The sequence below is a fragment of the Condylostylus longicornis genome, unplaced genomic scaffold (assembly GCF_029603195.1).
Source record: "Condylostylus longicornis isolate FDR11 unplaced genomic scaffold, ASM2960319v2 ptg000094l, whole genome shotgun sequence".
NCBI lineage: Eukaryota > Metazoa > Arthropoda > Insecta > Diptera > Dolichopodidae > Condylostylus > Condylostylus longicornis.
The window spans coordinates 71,723-84,724 of record NW_026578062.1 but is presented as its reverse complement, the minus strand read 5'-3'; the positions used below and the strand labels follow the sequence as shown (position 1 = coordinate 84,724).

The 13,002-nt window shown below is 31.9% G+C and overlaps 1 protein-coding gene across 1 annotated transcript; it reads right to left on the bottom strand.

The window, feature by feature from the left end:
* Positions 1-8,509: 8,509 nt before the first annotated feature.
* LOC129613886 (carbohydrate sulfotransferase 9-like) lies at positions 8,510-9,980 on the bottom strand. Its single transcript, XM_055528194.1, has 2 exons — positions 8,768-9,980; positions 8,510-8,701 (listed from the first exon to the last, which is right to left on the bottom strand). The coding sequence occupies exons 1-2, from the start codon at positions 9,004-9,006 to the stop codon at positions 8,605-8,607; spliced, it is 336 nt and encodes a 111-aa protein (XP_055384169.1). The 5' UTR covers positions 9,007-9,980; the 3' UTR covers positions 8,510-8,604.
* Positions 9,981-13,002: the final 3,022 nt, after the last annotated feature.

Here is a 13,002-nt window from a genome sequence, read left to right as displayed (position 1 = left end):
GCTACAATACAAACCATTGGTTTGACCTAACTATATTTATTGTTGTTTTTATTTATGAACTTAAATTGCCAAAATGTTTTACGTTCACATACTTACATTTATATTATATTAGAATAGAAAAAAAGTATATTTTATGTGATGTGCATATCCATACTTATTTGTAGATAGTAATTGAAATTTAATTCGATTACAGAATAGGGGAAAGCAAAACTACGAAGTTCAAACTGTTTTGTTAGAAAACAAAAAAAAATCGATACGTTATGCTATATAAATTCAACACTATTTATTTGGTTCAGAGATAAAGTAACTGAAAACTTATAATTTTGTACATGGACAGAACACCTTCCTACATATCGTTCAATTTGTGCAGTACTTACATTTTTAGGCACTAACACGTTTATCTGTTATAATTATAGTGTTTGGTTTTAGTAATATTTATTTAAAACATCTTAGTAATATTTAAGTTGAAAAAGGAACAAGTGCGATTTTCTGCAGCGAAATGATATGATAAAAATTATATGTAATATATGTACATACATAAATGAGACTATAAAAAGGTTAGCAAGTAAAAACGTTTTAGTCGGTATAAACCGATTGAATTATTACCCTCACCTTCCGTTGTTATATAGCAATAACTCGAACCTGTAAAATGATTCTGTAGAAACTTCATGGATATGTCTGACCTATAATTGGATACACAACTGCCAAGTTTATTTAAAATAAACTCTTTGAGTTGTATGGCAGCTACCCGAACTCGTTGCCCGAATTAGTCCAATTACAATAGTGTTCGTCCTTGGCACAAAAGAAAAAACTTGTGAAAGTTTGGTGTTGATTGCGTTATTCGTTTTTGACTTATCGATCGGGCGGACGGACGGACATGCGGACCGACGAACATGTCTAAATCAACGCAGAATTTTACGCTGAGCAAGAATATATATATATATATATATGTCCATACCGCAGATGATTCCTTCAAGTAGTTACAAACTCCATACCAAAGTTAATATACCTTTCACGAAGTGTAGGGCATAAAAAGGTTAGCGTTAAAAACGTTTTACCGGTGGCGGTTTGTTTTGACATCATGTGTTTTTGCTCTTATATATTATTTAGCACTTTGCAAAGCATTTTTTTTTTTTTTTTTTTTCCTTTGTTCACTCCAGTTTAGGAGCATAGGGCTTCCACATACCCTCTCCATCGCACTCTGTTATTTGCCAATGTTTTTATCTGTGACCAAGACTTGCCGCTGTCGGCGATTTCTTTGTTTATGGTTCTACGCCATGTCATTTTTGGTCTACCCACTTTTCGTTTCCCTTGGGGGTTCCACTCTAGCGCTTGACGTGGAATCGCACCCGGTGGTCTTCTTAGTGTGTGCCCCAACCAGCGCCATTTACGTTTCTTGATTTGTGTGGCTATAGGTTCTTCACCTGTGAGGTCCCACAGCTCTAGGTTGGAGATTCTATTCGGCCAGAAGATTCTACATATTTTTCTGAGGCATTTGTTGACGAATACCTGAATGCTGTTTATACTGGCTTGGTTTGCGTGCCAGGTCTCGCTTCCATACAAGAGTATTGGTTTTATACAAGCGCCAAACAATCTCAGCTTGGTTTTTCTACTGAGATTGGACGATCTCCAAGCAGTCCACATTCTGCCAAATGCTGCCCTAGCTAGTCCGATCCTGTTCAAGATATCATCCTCCGTTCCCCCCGTTGTAGTTATTATACTACCGAGGTAATTGAACTTAGTGACGTCCTCTATAGTTGTGTTGTTTATCATGAACGTGTTCGTGTTGCGGCAGTTTAATCTTAAGGACTTTGTTTTTCGTGTATTTATTTGGAGTCCAGCACTTTTTGCTTTACTGTGTAGGAGGTCGAGTTTCGCTTGCATCTCTTCGTAAGTATGGGAAAGCAGGGCAATGTCGTCAGCGTAATCCTTTGCAAAGCATTAGTATATCCATATCAAATATATGCAGATGTTACAGTAAGGTGACATAACTTTCAGAACTACAAGAACTTCGCAGTTTTGTTTTAAAATTTAAGTTCATGTTTATTTCAAATTATTTTGCATTGATTGATTACTGCTGGTATATGGATAAAATTTTTTATATTTGCAAGTTAACAACTTATTGCATAATTTAATTTTTAATTTTCCTTTCTTCATTAAATTATATATTTATGTACATACTTAATGTATATCCATACTTAATGTTGATTCCCAATGAATGAGCCCATGCTCAATGGGGAGGACAAAAAAAAAACTTTTGTTGAATTCCATAATGACAAAATATGAACATTTTCAAAACATCAAATTTAAAGTTAAGTTAAATAAATGGATTTTTTAAACTTAAATAACTAGATAACAGAAAGATAAATTCGAAATATAAAGAACCTAATATTTTAAAACCTTTTTAGCACTTTTCCAAAAAATTTTTGGAAAAAAGTGCTTATTAGTTTAACTCTCTCCGTCCGTCCGTCCGTCTTTACTAGAAACCCTTTTCCGTAGAACAAAATTTTCACCTATATCCCACCCTCGATAAATTATATCCCCCTAAAACCCTAAAAACGGCATTTTTTAACCATTTATTGCAGTGAAGCCATAAACATTTTTCAAATTTTGCAAAGCAGAAAAATAGTAGATGGCTCTTCTATCGCGGGATACTATTTCTGGACTTTAAAAAAAAACAAAATGGCGGTTAAAATTTACCGTTATCTAAAACCCGTTTTCCTCAAATTTTTGATACCATTTTTCTTTTACACCGTACGTTGCAGGAGTCTGAAATTTAGCAGCTTTCAGATATTCATAAATAGTTTATTTCGTAAGAAGAAAATTTTTTCCCATCTCCACCCCTTCTCAAGTTATCACCTCGCGAAATTTGTAAAATTTGAATATTTGGCACCTTATATTTGCGAAAGCACAAGCTTTTTCAAATTTCTATAAACGCAGAAAGCTAACGGTAAAATTCGTGTCATTAAAATATATAATTATTTTTCTTAACTCACATAATTAACACTTAAAATCGAGCATCATGTGAACCCTTCTTTAAATTTATTTTTGCTTTACTTCAGACTGCATAAATCGTTCATCATAAATGTATGCAATCCTAGAAATAGTTTCGTACATGAATGAAAATAATTTTAATAGTGTCGTAGGTATGCATAGACTATATTAATTAAAAGCAATATTTTTATAGCAAAGTGCTACAATACAAACTATTGGTTTGACCCAACTTTATTAATTATTAAATTTCTTTAAAGTTAAGAAGTTTACCTATGATACAAGTATTTGTGGTAAGCTTTTTTGATCAACTAATTTTTAAATATGCTGCAATATACAAAGTACTTATTGCATAGTAGATCGGTGTTGATGGACCCATTTAGAAGGAGATCGGGGGTCATGCGATCACCCCCATTGATGATTGCTGAAAAAAATGGCAGAGTTAAGGATGATAAGTCCGAGAAAAAGACTAATGGGTTTTTAGAAGACAAAAAAATGAAAACCCAAGAGGGTAATATGAGAAGGCCTGTTATACAGGAGAGTAAATTGGATACTCAGGACTCGAGAATAACCGAGTTTGACAGGCTTTGTAAGATGCTACAAAAAGAGATCTGCAAACTACAAGTGGATTAACTAAATTTAAAAAATCAAATAAAATCTGCATCACCAGTAAAGAAGAACAAAAATGCGTAAGTTATTGCATATGAAACCGACTGGATCCAAAAACAGAATATTGCGGAGAAGCGAAAATGGGAAAAACCTCCTGAAATAAATCCAGAGAAAACAGTTAAAAATAATGAAACCAGCCCTAAAATGAACACTGAAAATCCAAGGAAGCAGAAGCCTCATACAGTTATATTGTGCAACATTAAAAACCACTCCTACATGGTCAAGATGTTAAAAGAAGAAAAAATAAACGTTAGGGTCAACATGGTGAATAATGACCAATTAAAAATAAATGTGAAAAATGAAAATGAATACAGATTACTTACTAAAGATATAAATAAGGCTAGACTGGTGTGGCACACGTATAAACTGACAAGGCCAGTTAAAGTTACGGCTAGAAATCTCCATCCATCGTCTGAGCCAGAGGATATAAAAAAAGAGGTCATCAGCAAAGGCTTTAAATGTCTAGATGTTGTAAATAAAATCAACAGGAAAAAAGAAAATGGAAAATATATTTCAGCAAAACTTCCGCTTTTTATATTATCTTTTGACAATTTGGAAGAGATAACCAAGATCTATAAAATAGAATACTTGCAGCACATGAGAGTAAAAATGGGAGCTTTTATAGAAGCAGCAAAACCATTCCGCAATGCAAGATATACCAGAGATTTGGGCACACACAAAAGTTTTTCCAAAGAGAGGCTAGATGTGTTAAATGTGCTGGTAATCATACGACAGCAGAGTACAACAAGAAGGATAATTTTCAGTTCAAATGTGCGAATTGCAATGAGGCACACCCTGCTAGCTATCGAGGTTGTTTAGTTGCAAAAGAATTACAAAAAATAAGATTAAAAAAGACTAAAACCAAACAAAATCAAGTTGAATTTAATGAGAAAAGAGTTCCAAAAATAGCCAGAATAACGACACCTAGCAAGGGAAAATCGTATTCACAAGCGCTTCATAGCAAAACCACACAAAACAGGAAAAATAAGGAACCTGAGAATAAAACCCCACAAATAAAAAAAACTGACGCAGACATTATGCAAATGATGCATAGAAAATTCATTAGAATTGATGAGATCTGTAAAAGATTATTAAAAATAGAAAATGGATACACTGAGGTGTATACGGGGACACCAAAGAAATTAAGAAAAGTGTACCTAAATGAGGTACGTATGGTAATAAGAATATGGTAATAAGAAACAAGAATTGAAGATTTTTTTCAAAACGAGAAATATAGATATTTGTTTGCTGTCGGAGGCTCGTTTGACATATAATACGGGCTTTAAAATAAAAGGCTATGATTGCTATAAAGCGGTACATCCCAGCAATCAGCCAAGAGGAGGTAGTGCAATAATAAAAAAAGGAAGCATAGAACATGATGAAGAATTCAAGATAGAAACAGCAGAAATTCAGCTTATCTCGATAAAAATTAAATCGACTAGAAAGGACTTTAGTGTTGGTGCTGTATACTGTCCAACAAATTGCAGCTTTAAGAAAAATACTTTTAAAGATCTTCTGTACACACATGGACATAGATATTTATTAGGAGGTCATTATAATGCCAAACATAAAGATTGGGATTCTAGAATCACCTCAATTAGAGGAAAGAGGTAAGAAAAGCTATTCAAGAACTAGGTTCACTCCACCGGCACTCCTGCCTTTTGGCCTACTGAGACTAACAAGATTCCTGATGTTATTGACTTTTTTATAACCAAAAAACTATCAGAAAACATTCTATTCCTTGAAGATAATTATGATTTTATTTCAGATAACTCTACTGTAATATTAAAACTAAGTGAAAAAATAACTAAAACATTATTTAAGCTCAGTTTGACAAATAGCACTGCAGATTGGGCGAGCTTTAAATACGAAATAATAAACAATATTGACGTAACTATTAATATGAAATCAAGAGAACAATTAGATCTGGAGTTAGGATTTATTAAAATCGTAAAAAAAGCTGCATGGAATAATACAAAAATGTCAAAGTACAAACCGACAGAAAATAGCTATTCTCTGGAAATAACTGATTTAGTAGGTGAAGAGAGAAGGGCCAGACGTAAACAGCAACGTTCGCGTCACCTTGATGATAAAACTGTTTTAAACAGATTTACTTAAAAGAAAAATTCAAAAATTTAAATCGGCAACATACGAAAATTATATAAAGAACTTGTCAGCTACGAAGGAAGCGAGCGGCAAAGAGCAAAAAGAGACCAATTAAGCATGCTTCGCCACTAATGAAAGCAAATGGCAGTTTGGCGAGGAGCAATATAGAGAAGGCCGAATTGTTGGCTGATCACTTGGAAAGCATATTCACCCCAAACGGAATAACTTCAGATGTAAGTTTGGTAGAATGAATCGCAAATGAAGCAGGAAGCATAGCACCGCTTACTTAATTACAAATTTCGGAAGAGAGAAGATTCCTAAAGTTTAAAAAATGGCCAGATTTTAATCTTATTGCTGCGGAAGTACTGAGACAGCTACCAGACGAAGCATTGGAACATTTGACGAAAATCATGAATGCAGCTATGGATTTTGGGCATGCTTGGAAAGTCGCGGAGGTAATTATAGTGCCCAAACCCGAGAAATCCTTGAGGGAAACAAAGCCTTACATTCCCCTTTCACTGCTACCAATGATATCTAAGCTTTTTTACAAGCTGCTATTAAGGAGATTGAAGCCAGTAATAGAAAATAGGGGTCTAATACCGAACCATCAATATGCTTTCAGAAGAAACTATTCTACAATAGACCAGGTCCGTAGAACAACGAATATTATAGAAAAAAGCTTGGAAAATAAAGAAATCTGCTCTTCTATATTTCTAGACGTAGCAGTGGCATTCGACAAGGTGTGGTGCAAAGGCCTTATATTTAAGTTAGGACAAATGATACCGTCACCATTTGTAGCACTTTTAGAATCTTACTTGGCTGATAGATTATTTAGAATGAAACAAGATGCTGAATACTCCACGTTAAGAGAAATAAAGGCAGGTGTGCCTCAAGGCAGTATATTGGCCCAACGTTATACTTGCTTTACACGAGTGATTTGCCACAAATAGAACATGCTACGGTAGCCACTTTTGCTGACGATACTGCAATATTAGTAGTAGGAGCGAACATTGACAATTCGACAAAAAAATTCCAGGAGGCAAGTAAAAAAATAAGCCAGTGGGTTAGAGATTGGAAAATGAAGTTGAATGAAGCAAAATCGGTTCACATAAACTTCACCATTCGGAAAATACTGAATCCACAACAAATTAACTTAAATGGAACGAACATAGCAATCCATAAGTCAGCAAAATACCTAGAAATGACTTTAGATGTCAAGCTAAAGTGGAAAGAGCATATAAAGAAATAAATATAGAGAATTTTATTGGCTCCTAGGTCGTAAGCCCAATTTGCCAATTGATAATAAGATATTAATTTATAGCTAAATCATTAAACCATTATGGATATACGGCATTCAACTAAGGGGTTGTGCCAAGAAGACTCACATTAACAAAATTCAAACATTCCGGAATAAAGTTCTACGGGGTATGGTAAATGCGCCATGGTATATACGTAACAGTGATATCCACAGGGACTTAGGAATTCGTTTGCTTGTGGATGAAATTAGGAGTTGTGCTACAAAGCATAGGGCCCGTCTAGAACAGCATGTAAATATGGAAGCAGCTCGGCTGCTAGGACAATGGCGGTATGACAGAAAGACTTAAACGAACAAGACCTTTCGATTAACACGAAATACCAGTTTCCTTATGGAAGGTATTTAATTCCTGTAGGGAAAAACCAAGTTAGCGCGGAGGTAATAGTTGGCCTGTAGGACAAGTTTTATCCGTTCAAGGTTTAGGTGATTTTTAAGGGTAGGAGTCACGCTCCCCCACTGTCGGAAGAAAAAGGCAGATAGCGCCTTTCGAGAAATTTTCACCTAGAAGAAAAAAAAATACAAAGTATTGTTGTTTTATTTAATTTTTTAAAGTATGTACATACATATTATGTGTAGTATTTTGGAAAATCCGATTAAAATTAATTAGAAAAAAAAATCGATTGCATAAGTACTGGATACAGGTGCCTGTTAATAATAAAAACGTACATACAATGTTTCTATCACGTAGGATGGATTGTTCTTGCAAGCGGTTGAGATGCACGTATAGCTTTCTACTAAATTTCTAAATAATTTTTTTTTATACCAATTTTTTTATCAAATTTTGAAAGTATGTAATTTTTTTTTGTCATATGTATTTTCACATATCACTTTGATACGCTTTGATATCTTTTTACTAATTTGTTACAATTTTAAGTATACATATTTTTAGGGGGAAATTTATGGTTTTAAAAAGTATTATTCTTTATTAAAAGTATTGTTAAAAATTGCTTCGTTACTGGACTTAAATTAAATTACTTTTATATTGAGGTTCATTTATAAACTTTTGTTTAATTTATAAACAAGTGGGATGTACTTATTTTTTTTCATTTTAAACAATGGGCCTGATAAATCTATGATAGTGCTTGAACATATTTGATATATTTTACTTCAAATCGCCCATGTCCCAGTCAAAGGTTATTATAATTTATTAGTATTTTAATGTTCTGCGCCTTATACTGTTAGCTAATTTAAGAAATATTATTATTCGTATTAACCTTTATAAAAAATAATATTGTGCTTTAATATAAAAGCTATCTACCGAAGCATGAAGAGTCTCATTTAGATATCAAATAGACGTTTGTACAAAATATGGAATTCTTTGTGGGGATTGAAATGTCGCCCATTGAAGCTTTTGAACAGGTTCTTTTTTGTTTAAGAAAATGTAATATCTTTATATGAATATTTACCTCTTACTAAAAGTAAAACAAGTTTTAAAGAGTTCCTTATATTTTAAATAATTTCAAACTATATGAATTATCACAATTTATTATTTTATATTATTAATAAACAAAAGATTGGCTAAACTAAATTTTAATATTTTCTATACTTTCTCGAATTTCTTCGTATTTAACTATGTTGTAATATGGCGTGGGGTTGTAGTCAAAAATTTCAAAATCGTATCTAAAAGAAGAAATACATAAGAAGATATAATATAAATTACAAAAATGAACCATTAGATAAACTCACTTGTAATATTCATAAAGACCATCTAATTGGGATCTCGTTAATTGCGAATAAAATTTTTGAAGCAATTCCAACGTATTTCTGCCCTTTCCAGAATTTTTCCATTCTGGCATTATAACATGTTGTAAGCCTGCATTTTCAATTAAATATAACTGATCTTCTTGAAGACTTTCAAATTTTATAATTATATCTTTATTTATTAGGCAAGGCGTGCAAAATTTACTTGCTGGAACTAAATGCATATCAATTGAATTATGACGTTTCACTTCATCTAAAAGCCAGCTAACGAACTCTGAAAACGTTGGATACTTTGGCAAACGTCGATCTGCCTGTTTCTGTAAATAAAATTTTGAAATTTTATTCAAGTACAGTCATACTTGCGAAAAGCTGGCTCAATTTTTATCTTCACATAAATTTAAAGTACATAAATATTTTCCGTTTAAATGCGTCCAGTTTAATTTTGCTTTTCATTTTATTGTATCAAAATTTTAGTGCCCTTAATCAAAAAGACATATAAATTTTCCTGGTTAAATAAAAAATCTGATGTGGTCAGTACATAACCCACCGCAATGTGTATTGTCTAGTTAAGTGAAAATGTTTCAGAATATTATAAAAATGCCTGTTTTTTTTTCACTTTTTAGGGCATTAGCAAGCTAATAGTTAACATTCCTAGAAAAAATTTAATGTGGCTCTTAGTAGAGTTTCGCTTTGTGCTACTCGAATTCCCTGAAATGCTCACCAGTAAGTTTCGGCAACAACCAGAAATCAAATTTCAAGAAACTCCATGAATTCAATCCATGGATGTCGTAAGAAATGTCAAATCGGCCCTCAGATCAGTTTCCGAGCCCTGATCTTTCCAAAAATTTTTATATTCATTGTTTTAAATTTATATATTCATTAGTTGCTGACGCCTGATTTCTTCAAAAAGTTAGGAGTTTTAGCGGACGGTCGAGCAAAGCTTATATATGATATTTCAAGTAAATCTGTTGAATAAGTAAAACAGGCCCGCCGAATAAGTAAAAGGGCAGTTCCCGAAGCCTGGTATATCCCAAAAGTTGATCAATCCGTGCCATAGACCATATAAACTTACATATAAAATTTCATCTAAATCGGTTTAGCGGAACTTGAGATAAACGCGTGCGCACACAGACCGGCAGACCAACAAGTTGCTAAAAATAGTTTATTTACACTTCCTTACTATAAAGAAGTGCATTCCCACCGAAAACTCGATATGCAAAATTTGTTGCCTTCACATAACATACATACCTATTGTATACCCGGTTGGTAAGAATATTATGTGTATTTTGAATTGTGAATGAATTCGTATCGATTATATGTTTTTATTAAAAAAATTTTTTTAGAATTGGACAGAAAAATCAAGAGTAAAATGTTTTCGATTTTAAGAATTTGACTAATGTTGCAATAAATAAAAAAAGTTAATTATTTTGGAAAACAAAACATACGTACATATGTCTAGAAACTTTAGTATTCTGAGTTGCACGTTTAAAAGATCATAGAATCAATCAATAATCTCTAAAAAATTAAAATAATATAATTCATACTTAGTTAAATTAACATGTTTTTAATTTTGGTTGTATTTTATTTCAAATCAGGTGACGCATTTATCCAGCGGATACTATTAATATTATTATTATTATTATTATTATTATTATTATTATTATTATTATTATTATTATTATTATTATTATTATTATTATTATTATTATTATTATTATTATTATTATTATTATTATTATTATTATTATTATTATTATTATTATTATTATTATTATTATTATTATTATTATTATTATTATTATTATTATTATTATTATTATTATTATTATTATTATTATTATTGTTATTATTAATATATTATTATTATCATTATTATTATTATTATTATTATTATTATTATTATTATTATTATTATTATTATTATTATTATTATTATGAATATTTCATCCACAGACATTATCTCCGGATTTCCGGCCGCTTTACAACTTTGCTATAATATAGTGTAAATTACCTTGATTATATGCAAACATATTTTAAAAAGCAATTTCAACAGTCATCTAATATTTTATAATTATATATGTACATCATGTATACACAAATCTGTAAAAGATTCTATCCCCGATTCACTTTACAAAAAAACGTCTTCTCAAATATGCTCACGTTGATATAATTTTTTTATAAAAATGTTTTAAAGGACGTTTCATTTGGTAAGTCCCGTAATAAATTTTTGCTACTCGTACTGACTCGTTTTTTAAAACCCACAGGTGACCAAATCCATGATATTTCATTTAAAAATGGAAAACTCGATTATTATTTCTATGAGGCATTATTTAACAGTTTTAACTTTTTGTAAGGTTTCAAAAATGGTCAAGATGTTAAAAGAAGAAAAAATAAACGTTAGGGTCAACATGGTGAATAATGACCAATTAAAAATAAATGTGAAAAATGAAAATGAATACAGATTACTTACTAAAGATATAAATAAGGCTAGACTGGTGTGGCACACGTATAAACTGACAAGGCCAGTTAAAGTTACGGCTAGAAATCTCCATCCATCGTCTGAGCCAGAGGATATAAAAAAAGAGGTCATCAGCAAAGGCTTTAAATGTCTAGATGTTGTAAATAAAATCAACAGGAAAAAAGAAAATGGAAAATATATTTCAGCAAAACTTCCGCTTTTTATATTATCTTTTGACAATTTGGAAGAGATAACCAAGATCTATAAAATAGAATACTTGCAGCACATGAGAGTAAAAATGGGAGCTTTTATAGAAGCAGCAAAACCATTCCGCAATGCAAGATATACCAGAGATTTGGGCACACACAAAAGTTTTTCCAAAGAGAGGCTAGATGTGTTAAATGTGCTGGTAATCATACGACAGCAGAGTACAACAAGAAGGATAATTTTCAGTTCAAATGTGCGAATTGCAATGAGGCACACCCTGCTAGCTATCGAGGTTGTTTGGTTGCAAAAGAATTACAAAAAATAAGATTAAAAAAGACTAAAACCAAACAAAATCAAGTTGAATTTAATGAGAAAAGAGTTCCAAAAATAGCCAGAATAACGACACCTAGCAAGGGAAAATCGTATTCACAAGCGCTTCATAGCAAAACCACACAAAACAGGAAAAATAAGGAACCTGAGAATAAAACCCCACAAATAAAAAAAACTGACGCAGACATTATGCAAATGATGCATAGAAAATTCATTAGAATTGATGAGATCTGTAAAAGATTATTAAAAATAGAAAATGGATACACTGAGGTGTATACGGGGACACCAAAGAAATTAAGAAAAGTGTACCTAAATGAGGTACGTATGGTAATAAGAATATGGTAATAAGAAACAAGAATTGAAGATTTTTTTCAAAACGAGAAATATAGATATTTGTTTGCTGTCGGAGGCTCGTTTGACATATAATATGGGCTTTAAAATAAAAGGCTATGATTGCTATAAAGCGGTACATCCCAGCAATCAGCCAAGAGGAGGTAGTGCAATAATAAAAAAAGGAAGCATAGAACATGATGAAGAATTCAAGATAGAAACAGCAGAAATTCAGCTTATCTCGATAAAAATTAAATCGACTAGAAAGGACTTTAGTGTTGGTGCTGTATACTGTCCAACAAATTGCAGCTTTAAGAAAAATACTTTTAAAGATCTTCTGTACACACATGGACATAGATATTTATTAGGAGGTCATTATAATGCCAAACATAAAGATTGGGATTCTAGAATCACCTCAATTAGAGGAAAGAGGTAAGAAAAGCTATTCAAGAACTAGGTTCACTCCACCGGCACTCCTGCCTTTTGGCCTACTGAGACTAACAAGATTCCTGATGTTATTGACTTTTTTATAACCAAAAAACTATCAGAAAACATTCTATTCCTTGAAGATAATTATGATTTTATTTCAGATAACTCTACTGTAATATTAAAACTAAGTGAAAAAATAACTAAAACATTATTTAAGCTCAGTTTGACAAATAGCACTGCAGATTGGGCGAGCTTTAAATACGAAATAATAAACAATATTGACGTAACTATTAATATGAAATCAAGAGAACAATTAGATCTGGAGTTAGGATTTATTAAAATCGTAAAAAAAGCTGCATGGAATAATACAAAAATGTCAAAGTACAAACCGACAGAAAATAGCTATTCTAGGGAAATAACTGATTTAGTAGGTGAAGAGAGAAGGGCCAGACGTAAACAGCAACGT

What these genes read in the sequence shown, in the direction of transcription:
- LOC129613886 (XM_055528194.1), bottom strand. Translation starts at nt 9,006, where the DNA reads ATGCATTTAGTTCCAGCAAGTAAATTTTGCACGCCTTGCCTAATAAAT. An exon ending in GGTCTTTATGAATATTACAA is followed by an intron (nt 8,702 to 8,767) that starts GTGAGTTTATCT and finishes TTCTTCTTTTAG; the next exon opens with ATACGATTTTGAAATTTTTG.